The sequence below is a fragment of the Micromys minutus genome (genome assembly GCF_963924665.1).
Source record: "Micromys minutus genome assembly, chromosome: 11".
In the NCBI taxonomy this organism is placed as follows: Eukaryota; Metazoa; Chordata; class Mammalia; order Rodentia; family Muridae; genus Micromys; species Micromys minutus.
Genome location: NC_137980.1, coordinates 45,760,970 through 45,787,453, shown reverse-complemented (window position 1 = coordinate 45,787,453; position 26,484 = coordinate 45,760,970). Strand labels below are relative to the sequence as shown.

General features: G+C 48.8%; 1 protein-coding gene across 1 annotated transcript; it reads left to right on the top strand.

The window, feature by feature from the left end:
- Nucleotides 1–1,639: 1,639 nt before the first annotated feature.
- On the top strand, nucleotides 1,640–26,484 carry L3MBTL1 (L3MBTL histone methyl-lysine binding protein 1; the record flags this gene model as incomplete). The annotated part of the gene is made up of 21 exons (XM_080924676.1): nucleotides 1,640–1,775; nucleotides 2,142–2,356; nucleotides 2,589–2,703; nucleotides 2,912–3,059; nucleotides 3,205–3,322; nucleotides 3,908–3,989; nucleotides 12,381–12,469; nucleotides 12,949–13,053; nucleotides 13,694–13,829; nucleotides 14,168–14,259; nucleotides 16,892–17,043; nucleotides 17,462–17,538; nucleotides 18,213–18,298; nucleotides 18,465–18,575; nucleotides 19,012–19,126; nucleotides 19,473–19,572; nucleotides 19,746–19,943; nucleotides 20,051–20,100; nucleotides 22,512–22,669; nucleotides 23,254–23,316; nucleotides 26,350–26,484. 21 exons carry the CDS (start codon nucleotides 1,640–1,642, stop codon nucleotides 26,482–26,484), a joined length of 2,481 nt encoding a protein of 826 aa, XP_080780802.1.

Below are 26,484 nucleotides of genomic sequence, written 5' to 3'. Positions count from 1 at the left end.
GATTTATTTTGTTTAAAATAATTAAAAGTGATGCAACTGTGGGTATGGAGAGATGGCTCAGGGTTAAGAGCACTTGTTGCTTTTGCCTAGGACCCAGGTTCAGTTCTCAGCACTCACATGGTGTCTGACAACCATCTAGACCTTCAGTGGGGTGGGTGGGGTGGGTGGGATAAGGTGCGGGGGAAATCAGAAGCCCTCTGGTGGCCTCAAAAGGTACTGCATGCACATGGCAAACCCATACATTCCAGCAAAAGCAGCCATACACGAAAAATAAAAGTAAGTATTTCAAAGTGGTACAAACTCTTCAGCTGTGAGAAGCAAATTAATTAGGACCGAAATTCATTTCTGGATTACAAGTTTTAAAAACTCATCTTGTTTGACCTTGTCAGCCTATTTATACTTCTAGTGATAGACATCTGAAATATCGTCTACATTTTAGGGAGGAAAACCTAGGAAGTAAATGAACATACAAAAACAGCAGGAGGGAGGGAGGGTGGGCCTTTGCAACCTGAGTTTGCAAGTGGGCTCAAGGTCCATGTTACTGGCCGGAAGCTGCCAAGCTCCCTGGGGTTTCTGTCTGAAGGGAGAGAAAGGGTTGCTATTGGTTGAAGGCCTGCTGGTATCAACAGGTCACATCCAGCATTTACCAGAGCCCCCTGAGGTGGGTGCCATTACAATTTTTGTTCTTTATACTTAAGAAACTGGGGCTCAGAGTGGGAACGTTACTTATCTGGAATCACGGGTATTAAGTAAACGTGGAGAAGCTAAGAGTCTGATTCAAAACTGTCCTAAGCTAAGCCACATATCCCTTCCTTATCACATATGCTAGATGCCATCGCCAAGTGCCAAGAAGCAGGTGAGTAGCAATCACACCACGGAATACAGTTCCTTCTCTTTTCTCTCCATCCATTCCCCAAGCCCTCTGCTGGATTTGAATCCAGGTTTCGTGCTTGCTAGGCAAGTGCTTTGCCAGTGAGTTATATTCCTAGCTTCTGGATCTTGTGCTGACTAGGTTTCACATGCCAGCCTTTCGCCGCTCAGGTGTGTGCTTGTTCAGCAGATGCTTTGGTGGAGATTTTACAAGCCCTCTTTCGGCCTAATCATCCACGGCTCTGCCTGGGCTTGGGTGGCGTGGTGTACAGGGAAACACAAAAGAACAGGGTCAGGGAAGACGTCACCTGCCACAGGGACCAGTCCTGTTTGGATGGAGTAGAATAAGGTTCATGGAGACTCTGAGTTCTCAAAGACAGGGAATGGAAGTGACCAAGAAAGTCGTGAATTTGAACTTAGTCTAGCTTTGTCAGTGGCCAAAGCCGGACCTTGGCCTGACTCACGTGTCCTATCATCCGTTTCTGTACACATCCTGGGCATGGTGTTAGGGGTACCTCACACATACCGCTATGCCCACCCTCACAAGTAAGGGCAAAGGAGAATGCAGGACCAGGCCAGAGTTCTAGAAATAACCTAGGTAAAGGCGAGGAGTCAGACCTGCTGCTGGCATCCTAAAGTATCTACTCAGAGATGAGACCTGTCTCTCCATGGTGCCGACTTGAGGATGGCCAGTTTCTCTTCCAAGAAGCCCCTTCCCTCCCTGTCCTCATCACCCTGGTGGCTGTGTTTGGTTTGTAGACACATCTGGATGGAGGGGCACAGTGACATGGAGATACTAAGGGCAGTGAAAGGGTCTGCCACAGGGGAGGTCAGTGTGCACCTGGTGGCCAGAGACAGCGCAGGTTCCCATCCTCACCTGCCTACAACCGCCTTCATCATTCCTAGTAAGTCAGGGTCAGTGGTCGGGAGATTCCATATTTGCTCAAGGTGTGTATAGTGGGAAGATGCTTTTCACTCTTTTTGTTATTGTTTTTGTTTGTTTGGTTGGCTTGGTTTTGTTTTCTTGAGACAAGGTTTCTCTATATAGCCCTGGCTGTCCTTGAACTTGCTTTGTAGATCAGGCTGGTCTGAAACTTAGACTCCTCCCCTAATTCTGCCTCCCAAGTGCTGGGATTAAAAGCCTGTTCCACCTCAGCCAGCCGTTTTAACCCTTCTGTAACTGTTTTCACCTTTATACGCATGTGTGGCAGGAGTGAGGCAGGGTCACCAGACTTATCTGTGCTTTGTCTTATCTATGTATCTGTTTCCAGCCAATGCAGCTACCCTTGGTCTGCCTAGCACTGCCCTGGATGTGTCCTACCCACGGGAGCCAGTCCACGTGGGTGCCCTGGAGCAATTGGCTGGCAGTGAACCCGTAACAGCCACCATTCTGCCACAACTAAGCACTGGACCAGGGACCAATAGCACAGTCAGGCTTCTGGATTGGACAGGGGTTTCCTCACCTCTAGCTGGGAGTGGCATGCGGGTCAGTTTTTGAAAAGATTGACAGCTGCAGGGCGGGGCCGGTGGGCTTGAAGGCGGGGCTTGAGGCGGAAAGACTGGAAGCTGCTGGTAAAAACTGAGGCTTTTTGTGGTAGGGGGCTTGGCCAGAGGGGTTCTGGAGCATGGCCCTAGAGGCCTCCTAAAGTTAAGTGGGTGACCCAAGGTATGGAGAGCTGATACAAAGGACCTAGTCCTCAGAATTTCCTGCATCCTAGTTCCGGATAAACGAGTACGCGCCCCTGAACATGATGGGAGTGGAACGACCACGAAGCCCGGAGCAGCGACATGAAGGTGGCACGGCTGGAAGCGATGCAGGCATCCAACACCCTGGTAGGACCCTGCTCCCAAGTGCAATACGTGGGTCGGTGTGGCTTGTGCTCTCCCACCCCCAACTTGATTAGATGAGCACGTGACCAGATGCGATCTTAAGTGGGAAAGGCTGCGGATGCTGTCCAATAGGAAATGGGTTGTAGGGGGATATGGGCGGAGCCTGAGTGTGCTAAGAGTGGGAAGACTGAGGCCCAGCGGGCTCCCACAGATGTTCACCCTGACCCTCAAGAAGTCACTTCTCAAGAACCCCCCGTAGACGCGAGCTCTTGCAAATGCCAGGCTTGTGGGCCTCAACAAAGTATTGGCCTAGACGTTGGTTCATCGGGAAACCCATGCCCTCAGCCTTTCCAGAAGCGGTAAGAACAAGGGCTTGCAGCTTTTCTTACCCTGATTTTAATTTTTAAAGCCTCGTTCCGGTTCCGGGCTTAGGAGAATGTGGATATACTGGATGCTACTGAATGTATAGAATTTTTTTTTCTAATAAGACCGTTCCATTTGTAGGTCAGTCATAGTAGAGAACTCAGGCTGTACCATCGCTTCTGAGCTCCTAAAACCTATGAAAAAGAGGAAACATAAGGAATATCAGAGCCCATCAGAAGAGTCCGAGCCGGAGGCCATGGTAAAATGAGGGCCGCGGGGAGAGAAATACGATGCTGGAACCTCAGTTTCAGATGCTTGTCAATCCAAGTTAGGGGGCTGGGTCAAAAAAGACTCCTGTTGCATATTTTCAGATCCCATCTTGAATCACGCGGTAGATTAGAGGATGGAAGAAAGGGAGAGAGGAAGGGAGGGAGGGAAGGAAGAAAGGCGGAGAGAAAAGAATAGGATTCCTCTAGGATTCCTCTAGGAATACAGCAGGAAGATTCTCTTGGGCAGGTAAAAATAAAAAAAAAAAAACAAAAAAACAAAAAAAAAAAAAAACTGTTCGTGTACTCAGTTTCCCCACTGGGAATGAGAATTGTAGTTAGACTGTATAACAGGGACTTACGTACTCACGGGGATCTGTTCCTCTCAGTGGTACAGACCCAAGCAATGGACTGACTGCAAGAACTCTGGAAGACTGCACGTACCCTAGAGGAAAAACCTCTTTCAATTCCAGGCATAACATTGGACCAGAGAGCCGGGCATGGGCCAGGGATCAGAGGCTGAACTTGTGTCCCGGCCCATGAGGACAATAAGCTGGCATTAGGCTTTCTCTTTACAGAAGCAAGGAGAGGAAAAAGACTCAGAGAGAGAGCCCGCCCCCAGCACCCCAGAAAACGAAGAGTGGAGCAGAAGCCAGCCGGGTATGGTAGCCTGCGTGTGTATTTGTTCCTGTGAAGTGTTTATATACTTCTTGAAGTGTGAGATTGAAGGTGCGGGGCATGGTTATAGCTGTATATGGTACACGTGAGCACAGGTTAGTGTATATGAAAGATAGTAAGGCCATTTGTGGTTTATTTGTGACTATATGTTTATTCTTGGGGTTGTTTATTTTGTGTATACTTGTATTATACTTCCTAGAGGAGGTCCTAGGAAGGCTGGGCTCTGAGGACTTGAGGAGCCATATGGCATTATTTTCCTTTTGGTGGGATTGGTAAGCCCACACTAGTCATTGGCCTGACCTTCCTGTTTAGGCCCCTTTCTTTTCTTTTCTTTTCTTTCTGTCTTTAGTAGAATGACACCAAGTTTCAGATTTGAAGTTTATTTATTTATCTTATGGATGTGAGCACACTGTCACTGTCTTCAGACACACAAGAAGAGGGCATCAGATCCCTTTATAGATGGTCGTGAGCCACCAGCTGGTTTCTGGGATTTGAACTCAGGACCTCTGGAAGAACAGTCAGTGCCTTTAACCGCTGAGCCATCTCTCCAGCCCCTAGGCCCCTTTCTTGGTCTTTTGGCTCTAAGGGGTCATCAGAGTTGGCTTCTGCTCTCAGGTCTGCTGTTAGTATGTCTATTGTCCCTGGTGACAGCTGTCAGCTGGATCTAAGCAGAACATATGATACTAATTATCATCAATGTAGAAATCTGTATGTCTTCCCCCACACACTTAAACTCTATCAACGCTGGGCCTGAACGTATTTATCTATTTATTTCTAGTTTTATTACACTGAGGAGAGGTGCATGTGCCTCAGAGTCTGTTGGGGGTCAGAGGACAATTTTCCAGAGTCATTTCTCTTCTTCTACCACATGGGTCCTGGGGAACCAACGACTGGTCATTAGACTTGGCAGCAAGTGCTTTTACACTGAGCCATCTTGCCAGTCTGGGGCCAAATCAGAGGTTGGCAGGATCACTGTGTCCTGGCTGCTAAATCTAGAGCCTGGTATGGAATGGATTCTCAATGAATGTTTGTTCAGTTGGTGAATTAATGGTGTGTGTGTGTGTGTGTGTGTGTGTGTGTGTGTGTGTTGGTGAGTCGTCGTGGACTGTACTTCAGTTGCACAAGTTTTCCCATCTTAGGGAGAAACGGAAGAGTGAGCTCAGAAGAAGCACCATGTGCCACCTTTCCTATGTACTCATTTTAAGGACAATGATAGGTGGGGATTGGTGTTGCACACCTTAAATCCCAGCACTACTGAGTCAGAGACAAGTCTCCGTAAATTCGTACACAAGCCTAGTCTACATATCAAACTCTATTGGTCTACATATCAAGCCAACTTCACTGTTCTGTTGCTGTAAAAAGAAACTATGACCAAGGCAGTTCTTACAAGAGAACCTTTAATTGTGGGTCTGCCTTACAGTTTCAGAGGTTAGTTCATTAGTATCATGGTGGAGAACATGGAGATAGGCAGGAGGAGCTGGAGAAGTGGCTCAGAGCTACATCTTGGTTGACAGGCAGAATGAGAGAGAGAATGCGTACATGAGAACTGGGCCTAGCATGGGATTTTCAAATCTTAAAACCTGCCCACTCCTAGTCACTCACTTCCTCCAACAAGGCTACACCTATTCCCACAAGGCCACACCCACTCCAACAAGGCCACACCTCCTAATCCTTCTAATCTTTTCAAACAGTTCTACTTCCTAGTGACCAGGCATTCAAATATATGAGCCTATTGAGGCCATTCTTATTCAAACCCCAACACCAACCATGGCCTCACAGTCTCAAACAACAAAGCGGGGTGGGGGGGGAGAAGACAAGGACATATTAGGGAGACCACTCAGCAGTTAAAGTTCTTCTGGACAACCAGGATTGGAGGGCCAACACTCACAGGGTTACTCAGCCATCTAACTCAAGTTCAAAGGATCCAGCATGCTCTTCTGGTCTCTACAGACACATGAAAAAAAATTAATCATTCTTAAAAAGATGGTAATTTGAGAACCTTATTCCACAGTGCTGGGTATAGCTGCAAAGATGTCCAAGCATTTGGGATTTGAGGACAAACTATATCCAATCTCTCATTCCATACACATCCAGATCCATAATCTAGTGGCACTTCAGTCGTGACCTTTTCAGATTCAGAGCATCGCTCTCTATTTCTTTATACTTCCTTCCTTACTTACTTTATTTATTTTTATCTTTTATATTGCTGGGGATGAAATCCAGGAGCTCACATGTTCCAGCCTCTGGGCTATAGACCCAGATACTTATTCTTAATTTAGGCAAATAGAATTTGGCCAGTTATCTTCTACTATTACTTATTTTGATATATTTGCTACTTTTTTTATTTTTGGGTCTTATGACAGAATCTCTGCAACTGCCTGAGACTGGTGATCTTCTTGCCTCTGTTCCTCAAATGCTGGGATTACACACCCATATGCTACCATATCCAGCACCATTAATTCTTTTTTTTTTAATTTTTCAAGCCTGTTTTAGTTGTTTTAAATATTTGTTTTTAATCTTATGTATGTGGGTTATTCTGCTTACATGTATGTCTATGAATCACATGTGTAGAGTGCCCACAAGGACTAAGAGAAGGCATTGGATTCCCTGGGACTGGAGTTATAAATGCTTATGAGCTTCCATGTAAGTGCAGGGAACCAAATTCGGATCATCTGGAAGAGCATCAAGCGTTCTTAACCTCTGAGCCATTGTACTGGCTGGTTCTGTGTCAACTTGACACAAGCTGGAGTTGTCACAGAGAAAGGAGCCTCAGTTGAGGAAATGCCTCCATGAGATCCAGCTGGAAGGCATTTTCTCAACCAGTGATCAAGAGGGAACACCCAGCCCATTGTGGGTGGTGCCATCCCTGGGCTGGTAGACCTGGGTTCTATAAGAAAGCAGGCTGAGCAAGCCAGGGGAAGCAAGCCAGTAACATCCCTCCATGGTTTCTGCATCAGCTCCTGCTTCCTGACCTGCTTGAGTTCCAGTCCTGACTTCCTTTGGTGATAAACAGCAATATGGAAGTGTGAGCTGAATAAACCCTTTCCTCCCCAACTTGCTTCTTGGTCATGATGTTTGTGCAGGAATAGAAACCCTGACTAGGATAGCCATCTCTCCAGTCCCCTCTCGCCCATTAATTCTTTCTGTATTCCAGATACAAGTCTTATGTCAGAGGCAAATACAGATTTTTTTTTTGCTTTGCCTTTTCTTTTATAAATGGTGTCTTTAGAAAAACAAAAGTTTTCAGTTGATTATATCCAGTTTGTCTTTAGGGGAATTATTGGGACAGGATCTATGTAACCTTGGCTGTCCTAGGGCTCACTCTGTAGACCAGGTTAGCTTGGAACTCAGAGATACACCTGCCTTTGCCTCCCAAGTGCTGGGATTAAAGGTGTGTGTTACCCCACCGAGTTAGTTCATCATGTTTAACAGTTAGTGCTTTAGGCATAAATGTTTATGAAGTGTAGGGTTTTAACAGCTTTATTCAGCTATAATTCACACAGACTACATCCCATCTGTTTGAAATATGTAGTTGTGGCATACTTTGTATGCTGAATCATGTATCACCACAGTAGACTTTTAAACATTTCCCTCCAAAGCAATCTCATGCCCATCAGTGGCCATCCCCACAAGTTACCATTAGCCCCCAATAATCAGCAATTTACCATATATATATATATATATATATATATATATATATATATATATATATGTATGTATATATATGTATATATATATACATATATTTCTTTGCTTGGGACATTGCATTCAATGCCACTGCTTGAGGCATCATACATGTGGTAGTCATAGTTTAGTACGCATGGGGACTTTATGCCCTTAGGTTAAGTAGTATCTGACCATCACTCGATGGACTGATTGCTTCTGTGTTGGGTTGTTATGCTCTCTCATCTAAATATTGTACATGTTTTTGTGTGGGTATATGCTTCAGTTTTATTGGGCAGTTTCATTTATCTGTGTAGCTCTCTCTGGCTAGCCTGAGACTTGCTCCATAGACCAGGCTGGCCTCAAACTCACAGAGCTCCATCTGCTTCCCTGGTGCTGGGATGATAGATGCGGGCCAGCACTCCCAGCCCTTTTCTGTTTTCAAATCATAGCCTATACTACCCAGGCTGACCTCAAAGGCATGGCTCTCCTGCCTCAACTACTGAGCTTCCAAGGCATGTACCACTGTGTCTGGTTTAGTGAGGTGTTTGTTTTTTTGAGACAAGGTCTCACCCTTTGCTTTCAGCTAACCTCCAACTCAGGTTTCCTGCCTCAGCTCTGCAGATCCTGAATCACAAGCAGGAGCCACCTCACTTGGCTTAGAAACAGTTTCTGACCTAGCTTAGAAACGAGTTCTGATTTCTGCTTGCTTTTTGAAATATGCTCTCACCCCATAAGAACAACAATACCAACCAACCAGAGCTCTCAGGGACTAAACCACTATCCAAAGAGTACACATGGATGGACCCATGGCTCCAGCTGCATATGTAGCAGAGGATGGCCTTGTTGGGCATCAAAGGGAAGAGAAGCCCTTGGTCCTGCCAAAGCTCTATGCCCCAATGTGGGGGAATGTCAGGGCATGGAGACAGGAGGGGATGGGTGGGTGGGGCCACTCTCATAGAAGCAGGGGCAGGGGAGAGGGGATAGGGGTTTTATGGAGGGGAAACCAGAAAAGGGGATAAGATTTGAAATGTAACTAAAATATATCCCAAAAAAAAGATTAACAATAAATAAACGGGGCCTCATGAAACTGAAAAAAATAAATAAGCAGGAAAGAAAATTATACCCTCTCCATGGACAGATGAAATAAGTACCATTTCATCTTCAAAAAAGGAAGAAAGACAGAAAGACAGACAGAAAGAAAGTTGCTCTCATTCTGTAAGCCCAGGCTGGCCTGGGACTCCCTATGTACCTCTGGCTGGTCTTGGTTTTGTGTCCATAGAGCTAGGCATGTGCTCAGCTATGTGAACACTTTAACTCAAGTTCCTAATCTAAAGTTGGATGCAAATTTTTACAAACTCTTGGTTTGTGGGGAGAAGACATTTCCCTGGCTTTCACTAGCTTCTCAAAGTAGTTCCTCAGTAGCAGTGTGTTCATGAGGCATTGCCCTCCTGACCTGGTCATCTGTCCCCACCCCACCCCTTTTTTAGACAGCATCTCACTATGTAGCCTTAGATGGCTCTTGAACACTGGCTAACTCTAGGTCCTGTCTACTGCGTATCAGGCACTGGCTAGGAGCTAGAGTTCAGAGTGAGCTAGACACCAAAGTTCAATCAAGAGGCTCACAGTTGCAGAGATGGATTTGCAGACAGGTAGCTATCATATAGCAGTATGATGCATTATATATCATTTAACAGTATGTTCTACATCATATAACAATATGTCAGGCATCACATGTGGGGTACATAAACACAAAGCCATTTCGCAGGACAACTCCCTCATTCCATGACTCCGTCTGTCCTTTTCTCCAGTCACATAACAAGCACCTGTTCAGCATCTACTCCTTGTAAAGCCCTAGCCAGATGTTGCAGCTGGGTCTAGGTCTTAGAGGGTAAGGAAAGTTAGGAGGATGGAAGAAAGTTGGGTGCCAGATACTCAAACCAGAGGGCTCTCAGCCTATGCAGAGCCACAGACAGAAAGGCCTAGAGCTTCCCAATACAGTGTGAGCCGGAAGGAGTGGCTAGTTTACAGAGGCTTTGTGGGTTGTGGACACATGTATGTTTTGTTCTTTAGTTGGAGATAAGATATTTTGGGACTTAAAAAAAAAAGTTCTTGATGTGCCAGAGCCAGGGTGGGGTGATACCCAGGGAGGGGCTCCCCCTTCTCAGAGGGGCAGAAGAAGGGGGAACTGGGAGAGGAGCTCTGTAAGGGGGGGGGGGGACTGGGAGGAGACAGGGGACTGATAGTGGGAAGTAAAATGAACAAATAAATAATGGATAAAAATATTCTTTACTTTGGAGACACTTTGGCAATGTGATGAGTTTGGAACAGGAAGATCAAGAAGGGGGATTGTGGGCTGGTTCGAAGCAAGAACTAATGAGGAGCAGTGGAGACAGGCTCAGGAGCTGGAACCAGCAGGACTGCAGGATTCTGGGGAGTAGAGCGGCATACAGGTTCCTAGCTGGATGAATGGAGAGACTGCCACCATCTGTGATTTAAAAAAAGGATCACAGGCTTTGGTGTAGTCATTTCCAGGTTAGCTTTGACCAGGCTGAGCTTTCCAAGGGCATGTGAGGAAACAGGAGCAAGCAAAGAAGTCTATCTGGAAGCTGGAGCACCACTGGAAGTTGGAGCACCACTGGGAGCTGGAGCACCTCTGGAAGTTGGAGCACCTCTGGAAGTTGGAGTACCACTGGAAGCTGGAGTACCGCCGATAGCTGGAGCATCACTGGGAGCTGGAGCACCACTGGAAGTTGGAGCACCACTGGGAGCTGGAGCACCTCTGGAAGTTGGAGCACCTCTGGAAGTTGGAGCACCTCTGGAAGTTGGAGTACCGCCGATAGCTGGAACATCACTGGGAGCTGGAGCACCACTGGGAGCTGGAGCACTGCTGATAGCTGGAGCATCCCTGGAAGCTGGAGCATCATGGAAGCTGAAGCACCTCTGGAAGCTGGAGCACTCCTGGAAGCTGGAGCATTATGGAAGCTGGAGCACCCCTGGAATCTGGAACACTGCAGCAAGCTGGAGCACCCCCGGAAGCTGGAGCATCATGGGAGCTGGAGCACCCCTGGAAGCTGGAGGCATCTGTTATACAGATTACCTCTGTGATGCCTTTATACATGTCATATAAATATGCCTATTCTTAGTAGACCAATCAGAAGAGGGCTTTTTCTTCACGATAGATATAGCACATGGCTTGGCAGGGAACCCAGCCTGGATGGCAGCCCCATGTGGCCCCTTCGCCAGGTATCAGTGTATAGTACACAGATTGTGCAACCACAGATGGGAGTTTTGTGACTTATTTGGGATAAGACTAAAAGTTCACCAGGAGAAAGGATACAAGAAACTAGAGGAAACTGGAACTTGCCCACGGAAAGAATTCAGATATTACAGGGAGGTATGGGAGCCAGGCCTCTTTTAAGTGGCTGATACGCAGTAATTGATCTCTTTTCTTGTCTATGAAAAGGATGCTAGCAGCCTTTCCTGTCTAAAAGAGCACCGACGTTCTAAAAGAGATGGCTATGAAATCCCCAAAGCATCCCTGGACTCCCAGTTCCGGGCAGCAGGTGTATCACACAGGAGACTCCGCAAATGGTGAAAGGAATAGTTAAGATAAAACCTGGTGGTGGTGACAAGAGACAGAAGGCCAAAGACCTGGTACATACCATGTCCGATGAGAGTATCACATTAGCACTGGTGGGAGCTCTCGAGATGGCTCAATGATTAAAAGCACTGTAAACTGGGCAGTGCTGGCATACACACATCTTTAATCCCAGCACTTGGGAGGCAGAGGCAGACAGATCTCTGAGTCCCACGACAGCTAGGGCTACACAGAGAAACCGATCTTGAAAACAAACAACAAAAATTAAAGAATACTAGCCTCTCTTCCCAAGAACCACATGGTAATTCACAACCATTTGTAACTCCAGTCCCAGGGGATTTGACGCCCTCTTCTGGCCTCCATGGGAACTGTATGCCCATGGTGCACAAATGGACGTGCATGAAAGGCACCAATGTACATTTTTAAAAAAAGAAAGAAAGAAAGAAGAAAGAGTAAGTACTGGTCCAGGCAAGGAATTGATGTGAGGGGGCTGATGCTGTAAGAGCTGACATCAACATGGTACCTATGAGAAGTGTCAGATGTGGCGGCGTGGCATGGGCATCTTAGAGCTTGGCTGCATCGGAAGATGGGTAAAGGGGAGTAAACTCAGGACTGGAGTATCTAGGAGCAACAGAAACCCGCATTTGTGTGTCTGTTCCTCTTAGTACTTGGGAGGACAGTGTTTAGAAAGGGTTCTTGTTTCTGTGGGTTCTCTCCTTCACTTCCTCTTCATTTCTCCCCCTGCTTCTGTATTTCTTCTCTTTGTCGGCTCAGGTAGCACCGTTAAGTCCTCTGGCTCATCAATAATCCTCATCCTGTACATTTCCAAGGACAGTGGCTGAGTCTTTGTGACCTCTGTTGCTGTATAATCCCAAGGGCTTCTGCTGGCAGTGGCTTGGGGGTGGAGGAGAAGCAGATAATCCTGTGGCCTCACCTCAGGTCTGAGCCCCCTGTGCCTGTCACTGTCTTAGCTGAGTAGGGCAGTAATGAAATGTTAGGAGACAAAGGTTTGCTTGGAAGTTAAGCAAGAGCTCAGGCAGGAGAAGCAGGGCAAATGCCCATGTCTCAGGAGCAAACCAGGAGCCAACCCGCCTCTCCTGTCTCTACAGTGTCTGCTGAGAAGAAGGAAGACTGGTCCTGGGAGTCCTACCTGGAGGAGCAGAAGGCCATCACGGCCCCAGTTAGCCTCTTCCAGGACGTGAGTTGGGCAGTTTTGGCCCAAGCAGAGTTTATTCTCTTAGTTCAGGGACTCACCACGTAGAGCAAGCCTTCTGGTGTTTTCTACTGAACAATCCTTGATGCACTAGCAGAATGAAGAAGTCCAGGGTTGAAAGGGGTGCCCTGTAAGGAACTTTCTGGATAGGGAGAAATAGGGAAGCCTCTAAGCTCACCTCTCACCACCTGACTTGTGGATGCTAGGACCTTTGACCCAGTTCAGCACTGACCTCACCATGAGGCAGCTGAGAAAACCCTTACGTCTATCCCTAACGCGGCCCTTCAGGATAGTTCTGCAGCTCTCTCGTCCTCTGGTAACCCCTACAGGACAGAGCCCCAATATGTCACCCTTTGAGGTCAGCAAGACAGATGGGGCCTAAAGACAGCTCCTTCACCCCAAGTCCACTAGGCAAAGATAAGGTTGGATGGAAGCTGGGTCCTCTCAACTCTGTGCGTTGACAGTCCCAGGCAGTCACCCATAACAAGAACGGCTTCAAACTGGGCATGAAGCTGGAAGGCATTGACCCCGAACACCCATCCATGTACTTCATCCTCACTGTGGCTGAGGTGAGCCGGAAATACCCTCCTCTCCCGCGATGTTTCAATGGAGCGTGATGGAGCCTTGATGGGAGGGGGCAGGGGAAGGGAGGTACTCTCTGGCCTCAGGAAACCCGGACATCCGGGAGGCGGGATCCATTGGAATATAGGGAGATCGAAAAGTAAACACTGGAGAGCCGATGAGAAGCCGTGGGACACCGCTATTATTGAATGCTATAAATTGTCTATGCTGGGGGCGGGGCACATGTCAAAGATACCAATGGTGGGGATGCTATCTCAGATCGAATAAGGCCCCGTCCTCTAGGAAGGCAGGAAGGGTCTACCTGCTAGAGCAGGAAGTCCCCAGCAGGTGCGGCAGCACAGGCCCTGAGGCATGAGATAGAAAGGAGCATAGCAAGGTGCACTGAGGGGGTACAGTAAGAGGAGGTGGCAGAGAGAGAGAGACCCCAGAGGCACAGAGCAATCTGTGGTCCTTTCCACATCCGGTCTGGGGTTTAGGGAGGCAGGAGAGTACCTACCTTGCACTCAGCACTCAGGGGACCTGTTAGCACTGGATCCCTGAGACCGCAGGCTGGACCGGAAGAGGTGAAGAAGGCAGAGGGAGGCGCCTGCTGGCGCTGACCTGCTTCTGATCCTTTTCCACGGCCAGGTGTGTGGCTACCGTATGCGCCTGCACTTTGATGGCTATTCTGAGTGCCACGACTTCTGGGTCAATGCCAACTCCCCAGACATTCATCCCGCTGGCTGGTTTGAGAAGACTGGACACAAACTGCAGCCTCCCAAAGGTAAGATCTCCCTGCGTTGGTCCCTGGAAGACCGTGAGTCCCAGAGCCATCTCTTTCTCCCTTCGGGTCACCCTGCAACCCACTTGGTTTCTTCATTGTTGTTTTGTTTTTATTCTAAATGCAGGGCAGTCTCTCCATCCCATTCTGATACAGCTCCCCTCTACCCCCAGGCTTCTCTAAACCCTTTGAATGTTCGCCAGTTCTGTCTTCCTTTAGCAGAGGGTCCCTAAGGGGCTTGGGGACTTCAGACCTGCCTGTTTCTACTTTATTATGGGGTCTTCGCTATGGCTCAAGCCTCTGCAAGGTGCTCTGTTCCTTCCCCCCCTCGAGGGGCCCAGGTTACAAGGAAGAGGAGTTCAGCTGGAGCCAGTACCTGCGCAGCACAAAAGCTCAGGCAGCCCCCAAGCACCTGTTTGTAAGCCAGAGCCACGTGAGTATCTGAGTAAAGGTGAGCATCACGCCTGAGGCCAAAGGCAATGCAGCCGGCCAGGGGAAGCTGACTCAGCAGAGTGGAACTCGGCTCTCCACTGGTTCAAAAGGCATGTCCTCGGAAAGACCAAAGCCAAATGGGGATGTGCTCTTTATGCACCCCGCCCCTGCTCCCTCCTTCATCTTGTCTTCATCCATTTTTTAAAATTACCTTTTAAATATTTTTTTAAAATTTTTGTGTGTGGGATGCACATGCCACATAGCTCACAACAAAGTCAGAGGACAGCTCATGGTAATGGGTTTTCTGCTTCCATGTGTGGACCCAGGGATTCAAACTCAGATTGTATGGCTAACCCTTCCCTGCTCCCTCTCCCCCCACCCCAGCCATCTCATCAGCTCTCATTCATTTTCTGTTGCTATTTTTTAAAAAAGTATCTAAACCTGAATAATATAGAAAGAAATAAGCGTTGTTTTGTCCTGTAGCTTCAGAAGAGGAAAGTCTATGATTAGGTAGCTCTTTCTGTTCTGAGGCTCCATGGGAGGTGACCCCACACTGCTGAAGACCTGTATGGAAGAAATCACAAGAGTTAGAGGCACTTGCTTGTTTGCTTGCTTGCTTGCTTGCTTGCTGCTTGTTTGCTGCTTGCTTGCTTGCTTGCTTGCTTGCTTGCTTGCTTGCTGCTTGTTTGCTTGCTTGCTTCCTCTCTTTTCTCCCTAACTTCCTTTATTTTATTTTATTTTTTCTTCTTTTGGGTTTTTGTTTTGTTTGTTTGGTTTTGGGGGGGGGGAAGTTTTGGGGTTTTTTGTTGTTTGTTTTTATTGTTTGTTTGTTTTGCTTTTTGTTTGTTTGTTTTTTGAGACATGGTTTCTCTGTGTATGTAACCCTGGCTATCCTGGAACTCACTCTGTAGAGCAGGCTAGCCTTGAACTCAGAGATCCAACTGCTTCTGCCTCCCAAGTGCTGAGATTAAAAGTGTGTGCCTCCACTACCTAGCTCAAACTTTAATTTTTTTTAATTTATTTTATTTGTTTGTGTGTGTGTGTGTGTGTGTGTGTGTGTGTTGTCTGTGTGTGTTGTCTATATGTGTATGTGTTGTCTGTATGTGTCTGTATATGTATTGTCTATGTTTGTGTGTGTTGTCTATGTCTGTGTGTTTGTCTCTGTGTGTGTTGTCTCTGTGTGTGTCTGTGTGTATGTGTCTGTATGTGTTGTCTATGTGTATGTGAGTGTGTGTTGTCTGTGTATATCTGTGTCTGTGTGTCTCTGTGTGTGTTGTCTGTGTGTGTGTCTGTTTGTATGTGTCTGTGTGTGTGTGTGTTGTCTGTACAGATACCAGTACCTATGTGCTGCACAGCCCAGAAGTGGCCATTGGAACCTGGAGCTGAAGTTACAAACATTCACAGGTCACGGGTGCTGGGATCTGAACTCCAGGCCTTATGACTAAGCAGCAAGAACTCTTAATCACCAAGCCATCTCTCCAGCTTGCTTTCTATTCTTTCAGTAAGGATTCAATCTTTCAGTGACCAGCCAGGGTCCTCCAGGACCCTTTAGAGGACACACCTAAACCATATTACTCTCTGCAGCAGAATTCTCCCCTGTACATCACAGAGGCCCTTGCTGGCCCTACAGCCTGGACACTGACTTGTCACTGCTCAGATATGCATCCTTTGGTTTGCTCAGCAGCTTATCGCATATGGTCAGGGTCTATCCTGATAGCCTTTTCCTCTTATCTCTGACATTGCCCCTAGCTCCCCTCCTGTGGCAGGTAGCTAGTTAGCAGTTATATATCACATAATCTCCAGCAAAGGGTCTGAGAGAGGGGGAGCCCTCACTCAAAATACTTCCACACTGGGGACTGGGTGTGCAGCTTGGGAGTAGAGGGCCCCTCCCAGATGACCATAGCCAAGAGCCAGGGACTCGACTCTGCTGTTCACAGGACCAGTTGCTCTTCCCAGTCCAGCTTCAGAGACTATAGTTGGGGTAACAGGTGATTAATAGGGTCCTGCCTCCTATGGTAACGGGAAATGCAGGGTTTTTTGTTTTTTTTAAAGTCAAACTACTTTAATTCTGGCCCTGCCATTAACTGACATTGTGCCCTGGGCTACAGATGTCACTTCTAAAAGGAGATGTTTGTGTGGGACATCTTGGAAGACAAGGGGGTGCTGGTTATGTTTTGTTTTGTTCTAAAGCTTTTGCCTGGTTGTGGCAACTCCCCACCCAATACTAGCATCCTTCCCACTCCCTGTACCCTTCAGGGACAGAACATGTCAGTGCCTCCTCCCCAACCATTCCACTACTGCCCCGGCTGCCTTGGACAAGCATGACAAGGCTTGTTCAGGTAGGGGAGACTTGTCCTCAGCCTGCCCAAACTTTTGGGTGAATACATTCTGACAGTCACCTACCTTCTCCCACAAGTCAGCTTGTGATGATCATTGCACTTGGAGGACAGGAAGTCCCTGAGTGTCCCAGAGCAACCTTCATTCCTGACCTGTTCCCCCACCCCCACCCCTTGTATTCATTTTCCCCCTCCCAAGCAACCCTTGTAGAGAACCTGCTCCTGTGTTTGCCAGGCGCTCTGGGCTAGCTCCAGCCAGCCTTGCCCTGGCTGTGGCAATCCTCTTCTTGCTCCTAGAGTCCTCCACCAGTGGGCTTCCAGGTGGGCATGAAGCTAGAAGCTGTGGACCGCATGAACCCATCCCTCGTCTGTGTGGCCAGTGTGACTGATGTGGTGGACAGTCGCTTCCTAGTGCACTTTGATGACTGGGATGATACTTATGACTACTGGTACTGGGACCTGTTGGGGAGGGAACACAGGGGGAAGGGCATCTTCTCTAGAACCTTGGACAGCATGTGGCTCCATCTAGTCCACTCCTGATATTTAGATCTTGTTCCAGATTGGGAGAGGGGAATAGGTCGTGAGCTGTCCTGTACATCTGAGGGTCGTGGGCTGTGCGGCTCAGTTTTTCCAATTTCATCAAAAAATACCTTGGTTCAGATGCACACACATCCCTTCATAGATCTCCACTCGCTATTATGGTGTGCTAGAGTTTTCAACTAATGTAGCCTTCTGACCCTATGTCAACCACACATCCCTTTCTCACACCAAGAAGGTAGGTGTGGAAGTCCTCGATACCATCTGTGAGGATGCCAGACTCAGCTCTCCCCATCTGTCCTGAGACAATGATATACTCTTGGGTTTCAGGTGTGATCCCAGCAGCCCCTATATCCACCCAGTAGGCTGGTGCCAGAAGCAAGGAAAGCCCCTCACCCCTCCACAAGGTGAGGTTGCTGTCCCAGCATGCATCCTTCCCAGGCCTGGTTCTCTCTCCTTGTCTATTAGCATGTTAAACAAATTCCCTGTACCTCATTAGCAGGTCCTTGAGGATAAGAGTAGGGAACAAATAGGGCCTGGAGCCCAGACTTTTTGGAGTTTCGGAAAAGAAATTTAGATGACTACCTCAAGCATGCAGGATCTCAAGCAAAGGACATATGTCCTTCCTCCTAGGACTGTCACATGCTCAAGTGTAGCAGAGGTTTGGACAGGACTAACTAGGAGCGATAGGCTCGTAAGTGATGGGAGCCAGGATTCCAACAACTCTGAGCTCTTAGAGTCCTGTGTGCTTTGTTCTCTCCAGGATCCATCTGCCCCGGGAGCCCCATGCAAACAGCTAACTGTGGTCACATGGGGGAAGTTTCTTCTCCAAGAGTCCCTACCCCTTCTATATTCATTTGTTTGTTTTCTGTGGGGCTGGGTTTTTCTGTGTAGCCCTGGCTGTCCTGGAACTGGCTCTGTAGACCAGGCTGGCCTTTATCCACCTGCCTCTGCCTACCAAGGGCTGGAATTAAAGGTGTGCACTACCATGCTGGGCTTCCCTCCGAGTTCATGATCCTGGTGACAGAGAGTTTCTTGAGTTCCTTGGCTGGCTCAGATACTGTTCTCACCTCTACTCTAGACTACCCAGACCCTGACAGCTTCTGCTGGGAGAAATATCTAGAAGAAACTGGAACCTCAGCTGTGCCAACTTGGGCCTTCAAAGTGGTAAGTTGACTCTTGCCGTCTCCAGAACTGAGCTTAGGAAGATGTGACCCTGTCAGCCAGCAAGAAGAGTCTTAGCCAAAACTCAAGTCTCCCCCGTAGCTCTCTTCTTGGAGCCTCAGATCTTCCAAGCTGAGCCTTAACCTGAAAATCTCTTATCTCCCTACAGCGACCCCCTCACAGCTTCCTGGTCAACATGAAGCTAGAGGCTGTGGACCGCCGGAACCCAGCACTGATTCGGGTGGCCAGTGTGGAAGATGTGGAGGATCATCGGATAAAGGTGACTCTGGGACCCTAGGCTGGAGATGGGGTGGGCAGGTCAGTGGGACAGAAATTCCATGGAATATTTAGAGATTAATCAAATTCATAGCAGGAAATGGGAAGCTGAAGACCTCAAATGACATTCCTTTCTTATCTGTGATTGGCTTTTGTGGGCTTGGATAGGTCCCTTTGCCTCTTCAAGCCAATCTTACCATCTGCAAAATGGGCCTAACAATTCTTGTCCTACACCAGGACTAAATGGAAATGAATGACATTTTAACCAGCAAATCGCTGAGGATACAAGGCCAAAAGCAGTTACTGTGTAGGTGGCCTCTATATTCTTCCTCTCCAAGATCTTGACCCAGGCTTGGAGAGAACCCCTGAGCCCAGCCTACCTCCTGACTGAGCTGGGCTCTGAGTGCAATACCTGACCCCTGAAGGCCTTTCTTCCCCAGCTCCACTTTGATGGCTGGAGCCACAACTATGATTTCTGGATTGATGCGGATCACCCGGACATCCACCCTGCAGGCTGGTGCTCCAAGACAGGACATCCCCTGGAACCTCCTCTCCGTGTGTACCCCCAGGGGACTCTACCATTCTTTCTATCTCTGACAACCCTCCAGGGATCCAGTGCCCACAGTGAGCCTGGGATGCCTATCCCAATACTTAGCCCCAGGACTTCCTGCTACACTAAACCAGGGCATACCCCCAGCCCCCAGCAAAGTATACCGGAGCCAAACCTTCCTTCTCCACTGATAGCTGTTACCCAATGGCAGGAATGGCACAGCCTGACTCTGAGTCTGGTCTCCAGAGAACTAGTTCTGAGTACTCTTCCCCCTACAGGGAAACTGTTGCTTCCTTATCCCATTCCCCTGTCTCCAGGACCCTATGCCAGCTTCTCTTTTTGCCTGTGCAGGACCCAGAGAGTCCAGCTCTGCCTCCCCTGGGGGTTGCCCCCCTCTCAGCCACAGGAGCCCACCCCACACAAAGACCTCCAAATATAACTTTCACCACCGGTAAGTAAAGCCACAGGTGAGGCCCAGAGGCAAGCAGGTATTGTTTAGGGAAGAGACTTTTACAACTGTAGAGTGAGACCCCTCAGCATTTCCTAGGACCTGAACAGGGCCAAGGTTAGGGAGGTTCTGTAGAGACTCTTGGGTCCACCCAACTAAAGCCTTCGTCTCTCCAGGAAGTGCCCCACTCCTGGCTGTGACGGTTCTGGCCATGTCACTGGCAAATTCACAGCTCACCATTGTGTCTCTGGCTGCCCACTGGCCGAGAGGAACCAAAGCCGGCTGAAAGCGGAGCTGTCTGACTCAGAGACCGCAGCCAAGAAGAAGAACCCGTCTAGTTTGTCCCCAAGGAAAAAGCCTCGCCATCAAGGCCGGTGCGGAGGCCAGGGATTCAGGTCCTGGGCTTCACGGGTGTGGGGCCTCACGATCTCTTGAGGCAGCCACTGATCCTCTGCTGTGGCCCTGGTCCCTCTCTCTCCAGGATTGGACGCCCTCCAAAGTATCGCAAGATTCCCGAAGAAGATTTCCAAGGTGAGTACAGTGCCCCGCTCAGGGTCCCCCTGCAAGTGGGTGCACGGAACGGAACACTCTGTGATTGATGGGCTCAGATCCCAGGGCGCCAGGGAGAGGGGGGCTGGGAAGGAGGCCGCTGCTTTGAGTTATTGGGGGCACAGAGCAGTGTAGACACAGAATGAGACTTTGAGTGACATCTGTTCCTACGGACCGGCTAGGAGTCTTTAGAAATGGTGAGAAGCAGGAAGAGTGCTGTATTTCCCCAAGGTGGAGCCCTGCTCCACTCTCCTGTGATTCTAGGCTTTCTCGGGAGACCGTGGCTGTCAGTAGTGTGTGACCTTGGGCAAGTTGCTGGACATCTCCGAACCTCCCTTTCCTCACTTGAAAGCGTAGCCAGAACCTCTCTGTAGAGCCAGTGGCTGAAATGATGACGGTCACTGTTTATGGAGCCATGATTTACATCCGCCCTCTCTAGCTCTCCAGCCTCCTGCCTTGTGTGGAACGAAGGAGGGACAGGAGGTTCGGAGGCAAAATCATTTGCTCCGGGTCGTTCACCTTGTGAGAGGCAGAGCTGGAATTCAGACTTGGACCAGACTTCTGCTACACGGCTCTAAACTTTAAGCACTGCACCCTAATGTCATGTTGGTCCCCTTAGATTCATTTGCATGGATTTCTATAACAGAGTGCCACAGACCCGGTGGTCTGAAGAGCAGGCATTTGTTTCTCACGGTTATAGACACGCAGGCAGGGTGTCTGGATTGGTATCTTGTCAGACCTTTCTCCCTACCCTGCAAGCTCCTGGTCTGTCTTGCGTGAGCATCCCAGGTATCTCATTATGTATCCAGAGTCCTTGAGCCTGCGTCATCAGTCAGATGCTGACCCTAGTTAAAGGACCCAGCCATCCTTGAGGGCTAGCCCAGGGGCAGGCTCTGGCTCCTCTCCTGCTTGTCATGGTGCACCAAGTCAGCTCCCAACTGCAGGACTACATTCTAACCACCAGAGGGCATGCCCTGATTGTAGTTGTAGACCATTCTTGTTGGCTTGTGCTTGGTGTGTGTGTGTGTGTGTGTGTGTGTGTGTGTGTGTGTGTTTGTGTGTGGTGCTTGTCTGTCTGTTTGGGGGCTCCAATTCAAGTTCTCAGACTTTCATAGCCCTTCACCTGCTAAGCCATCTCAGCAGCTCAGAAGATCCATGGCCCAAAAGAGAAGGCTCACTCAGGACTCACCCAAGCCCCTGAAGCATCCCAGGGACAGAGTGTAGGTGTCTCACCCCCATAGAGGACTCCCTACTGCACCAGCAGGCCTTTAACCAAAGAGGAGACGCCTCACACATCCATGGCAGACCTCAGTATAGGTTCTGCATGGGGCGGAGCACATCTTTCACTTCTGTGAAAGAACCTTTAGGCTCTGTGGATAGGTGGTTTTAAAAAATGCTATAAGTACTCAAGAGAGTCTGACTCTGCTCTGAGGACTAAGGTAGAACCCAGGGCATCAAAGGAGGGTTTGCAAGGAAGAGAACATATGGCCAGGCAAGGGAGGCATAGCCGTTGGGTCATAGGAGGAGCTGGCCATCAGTCACAGGGCACAACCCCTTAGTACTGCTTAGGTGAGCGGTGCACGGGTATGGGTCGAGATACAAAGACTGTAGGGAGTGGCAGCCAGGCCTGGCCTTAGGTGGAGATATGAGGAACCAAGAGGCTGAGGCTTAGGGGACAAGGGTGAGTGGGATGTTCTTTATAGCAGGGGCTACCATAGGGAATATGGCTACCTAAGGCAGAGTAAAGCCTGCAGAAAAATGGCCAAGCTGCCTGAGGTCTCTGGACCTGCTGGAGAAGATGGGGTCATGTTGTCAGCAGATGAATTGTGTAAAGTGCAAGGGATGAGTGCCGGGCCTGCTAAAGAAGAAGCCAAGCAGAGTAGCATCAGTCACCTGACCCATGGAGCCCGGGGCTCCTGAGCAGATCAGAAAGCAAGCAATAGGCAGCCCAGGGTTGGAGAGCTGATAAGAAGTCCTTCTCCAGGGCCAGAACCACCCTAGGCTAAGAGAATTGATCAGAGAGCTGATAAGAACTCATTCTCCAGGGCCAGAACCACCCTAGGCTAAGAGAATTGATCAGAGTTCAAAAGGACTTCAGAAAGGACACACAGAACTCTCCTCTGATGTCAGGGACGAGATTTTTATACACTGGAGACTTCTTGAGGCCAACAGCTCCAAAAGAGCATCCTCATGGGGTCACTCTAGACAGTGGGTGCTGAAGGCTGGGACCAAACAGCCCATCTGCCCTGCAGTAATAAGCGCCAGGTCACCCATGTGGCTCTACAGGCTTTCAGGAGGGGCCGAGTTCCATCTGCTGAGCAGCCAGTGTCCCCTGTGACACAGACGTGAGCCATCCCTAGTTCTGCCTGTCATGTTCTGCTTCTGCCTTCTAGCCCTCCCTCCCAGTGTGGTACACCAGTCCCTCTTCATGTCCACCGTGCCGACTCATGCCGATCGCCCACTCTCTGTGTGCTGGGAGCAACACTGCAAGCTGTTGCCAGGAGTGGCGGGCATCTCAGCCTCCACAGTCTCCAAGTGGACCATTGAAGAGGTACAGAGCCCTTCCTCAGCCTTCTCTTCTTCCTCCTTCCCCTCCTCTTCCTCTTCTTCCTTCCTTCCTCCTCTTTCCTTCTGCCTCCTTCCTTCTTCCTCTCTCCTCCCCTTTCTCTTTCTCCTCTTCCTCCTTCTCCTCCTTCTCTCCCTTCTCTTCCTCCTCTTCCTTCTCCTCCTTCTCTCCCTTCTCTTCCTCCTCTTCCTTCTCCTCCTTCTCTCACTTCTCCTCCTCCTCTTCCTTCTTCCTGCCCTAAGTCTCCCTCTAAACCATACCCTCTCAGGAGTCTCAGGCCAGAGCCTGCTCAAATGGAGCTGCATACCGCTCCCAACCCTGTGCCCACCCCTCCTAGCCACAGTCCCTTGATCTGGCCAACCAAAACAGAGTCCTTGTGGTAGATAGAAAGGGTGCCTCCTGTCAGCCAGGCTTAAGGAACAAGGGACTTTCCCTCGTGTGCCTTAAGACATGAGGATCCCCTGAGGCTGATAAGAAAGAACCTGCTGACACAGTTTAAGGGCACAAAGACCATGTAGTCTCATCCCCTGTCTCATCCCCTGCTCAATATATCTCCCTTAATTCCCAAGGTCTTTGGCTTCGTTCAGACCTTGACAGGCTCTGAGGACCAAGCACGCCTCTTCAAAGACGAGGTAAGGTACAAGTGCAGAGGGACAGAGAGGAAGTCACTGTCACTCAGCCGGCAAGAAACCGTCACCAGCATTACCTGAGCCTCAGAGAGGCCTGTGACCAATCGTAGTCACCCACCCGTAGTCTGTGGGAGAAATCTTGTAGGGACTGTGGCCCAGTTTAGGGATACTGTGTTCAGATTCCCTTTGGGAAGGAATCTGTTTTCTCTTGTGCTCTCTGCCCAGGGCTTTTTGAATGGAAGCATTTCATAGATTGGGTGCTGGGGAGAGAACGCAGCTTCAACAAGGCTGAGCAGCTATTCCAGGACTGAGCCACATCCCTACATGAATACCACTGAGCCCAGAGGAGATATCGGGTGGCATAGGTATAGGTGTTTGCTGGAGAGATTCTAACACACTGCAATACCCCCAGAGCTCAGGAAAGATCTGAACCGTGAGTTATAGGGAAGATATGCCAGGTTTGAAGACAGCCTGGGTTGCAATCCTAGACCTCCCAATTTGAGCATCTTGTCTCCGAGCACACATCTTCCTGTTTTTATGATGGAGGGAGAGCAAGTGCATTGAGGGCTGCCTTGCAAGTCATTATGAACTTTGGAAAGAAGGAGCGGGTCTTCACTGCAGTCATATCTAGCAGGGTCATATCCCTGGCACATGTGTATCTATCCGGCAACATTATAGAGTCAAATAGAAATCCCACCAATATACCAAAAGCCCAGTATGGCGGAGATCTCGATAAGTGGTAGTCTGACTTTTTGTGCGCAGTTGTCCCTAAATAAAGAACATTCTTTGTGACTCTTTTAATTTGTAGAGTTTGAAACTGGAAGGAGCCCTTGAGTGTATTTAAGGCCTCCTTCCAAAACAACAGAAGCATTCCCCTGCAGCAGCACGATGTGGTCTCTGGTCTCAGTGCTGGTCTTGCCCCTATATTGCCAATCTTGTTTATGCTCTCTGGGTGTCCAGACTGACTCCTATTTCTAGAACATTCTGACCATCATGGAGAAAAATCCACTGAGCTCCTTATCCCTGGGATGGCTTTTTTTTTTTTTTTTTACTTTCATTAGCTTGGGGTTTGGTTTGGTTTAGTTTTGGTTAAGCCCCAAGCTTCTTGCATGCTAAGACTGTTCTTTACCACTGCTCAGTAGCGATGCGCTCCGTCCACCCACTCCAGATGACCGAGGTGAATAGCCAGTGTCACACATTTAATGAAACACGTGTACTTGAATCCTCTTCCATCAAGACAGAACATCCCTATCACACCAGAAAGTTCTACCTCAGCCCCTTCTAGTCAGGACTCACACCAAAACATAACCACTGTAGAGCGTCATAATTTTTTAGCGCTGTAGACTTATAGTACTGTAGATTGGCTCTGTGGGCCTCTCTTTGTCCCCTGTCGTGTCAGGGGCGAGGGGCGTTGTGTAATGCTGCATACACGCATAGTTTTTCTCCATTTTATGCTCAGATGGCAGCCCTCCTGTTCATGGACATTTAAGTGTTTCCCCCTCTGAGTCCCTTGCCTCAGACAGCCCCCTACTCCTGCTTTCTTTGCCCACTCCCTCCTCACAAGTGGCTTTTCTCCTCCCTGACTGGAACGCACGCTCCTCAGCCTTTCACACACTTGTTCTGTCTGTCTTGGGGATGAGGCTGTTTGAAGTAAATTACAGGCACCACAGCGTTTCACCCCTGACCACTGCAACTCATGACTGTTTTTTACAATGCTTTTATTGCGCAATCAGTGCTAGCTCCTCCGACCGCCCACACCCTGCCTGTCCCCACATTTCCTGTCACCTCCGAACATTTAAAATCATTCTTAAGCTAAGGCCTATATAAATAATTTCCAGGGTTTTGTAACCCTTTTGTACCCCCATTCTAGGATAGTATACTTTTTTCTTCTCTCTTTTTACCTTGAGACATTTTTTAAAGTCTAGGAGTCGGAACCAGAAAGTTGGCTAATAAGCAGACAAAAAAAACTGCCTGAAGACCTGAGTTTGATCCCTGAGACTCCATGATGGAAGAGGAGCGCTGACTCCCAGGAATTGCCCTCTGTCCCCCACATACATGTAGTAACATGCAGGCATCCAACACTAACCCCCACACTTGTACATGCACAAAATAAATAACTTTAATAGAAAAAGATTTAAACCAGAAATCAGATGGAAAGACTTGTTTACATTCAGGCGTCCTCTGTGTCTCTGATTTGGGGTCAGGAATAGGTCAGAGGTAACAGTGAACGCCCTATGATAGTCCTCAAAATCCAATGTGTGCCCTGCTTGCTCTTAGGAGCACTGAGATTGACAGGTGGGTGGGTCCCCAAGGGCCGCTGTGGGGTTTCTGTTGTCTTTGTTTTCGTTTGTCTTTCCTCTGTTTTGGCTTCAGGCATTTCACAAATGCTAGATCACATGTGTGGATATGGGGGCTGTTGCCCAGGTTACAAATGAGTCCAGGCAGCATTTTTGAAGCTGATGACTAATGAAAGAAGCCGCTCGGACCAGGAGCCAGGCTGGCTCCTGGGGTGGGCGTGTGACCTGTGCAACAACATCCTGGGGCCCTGTGCTTAGAAGAACCTGGCGATTGGCTCCGTGCTGGGCTGTCACTATTTTGAAATTCTTACTAACTTTCAAGCAAGGAGCTCCATGCTTTTATTTGGTAGCAGACCCCACAACTGTGTCAGCAGCAACTGGTTTCTCGAAGCTACTGTCTGTAAGGGCTCCAAAGACACGTTTCCAGTGTAGATGCTGACACAGACTAGGCAGTAGAAAGACAAAGAAAACCTGTACGTGTGTGACGCGGGGACCAGGCTTCTTGCTTTCCTTCTCCATCCCCACTGTTGTCTTCCTTCTCTCCTTTTTCCCTTCCTTGTCCTTTCTCTTTGCCCTTCCTCCTCCTCCCTTCCCCACCCCCACATGCCCTTCCTCCCCTCCCATACTTCCCATCATACCTGCCTCTACCTTCCTTTCTCCTCATCCCCACCATGCCCGAACTCCCCCACACACCTTCCCCCCCCCCTCCGATATCCTCCTCACTCTCCCGCCCCCTCAGATGATTGACGGCGAGGCCTTCCTTTTGCTGACACAGGCGGACATTGTGAAGATCATGAGTGTCAAGCTGGGCCCAGCCTTGAAGATCTATAACGCCATTCTCATGTTCAAAAACACTGACGATGCCTTTAAGTGA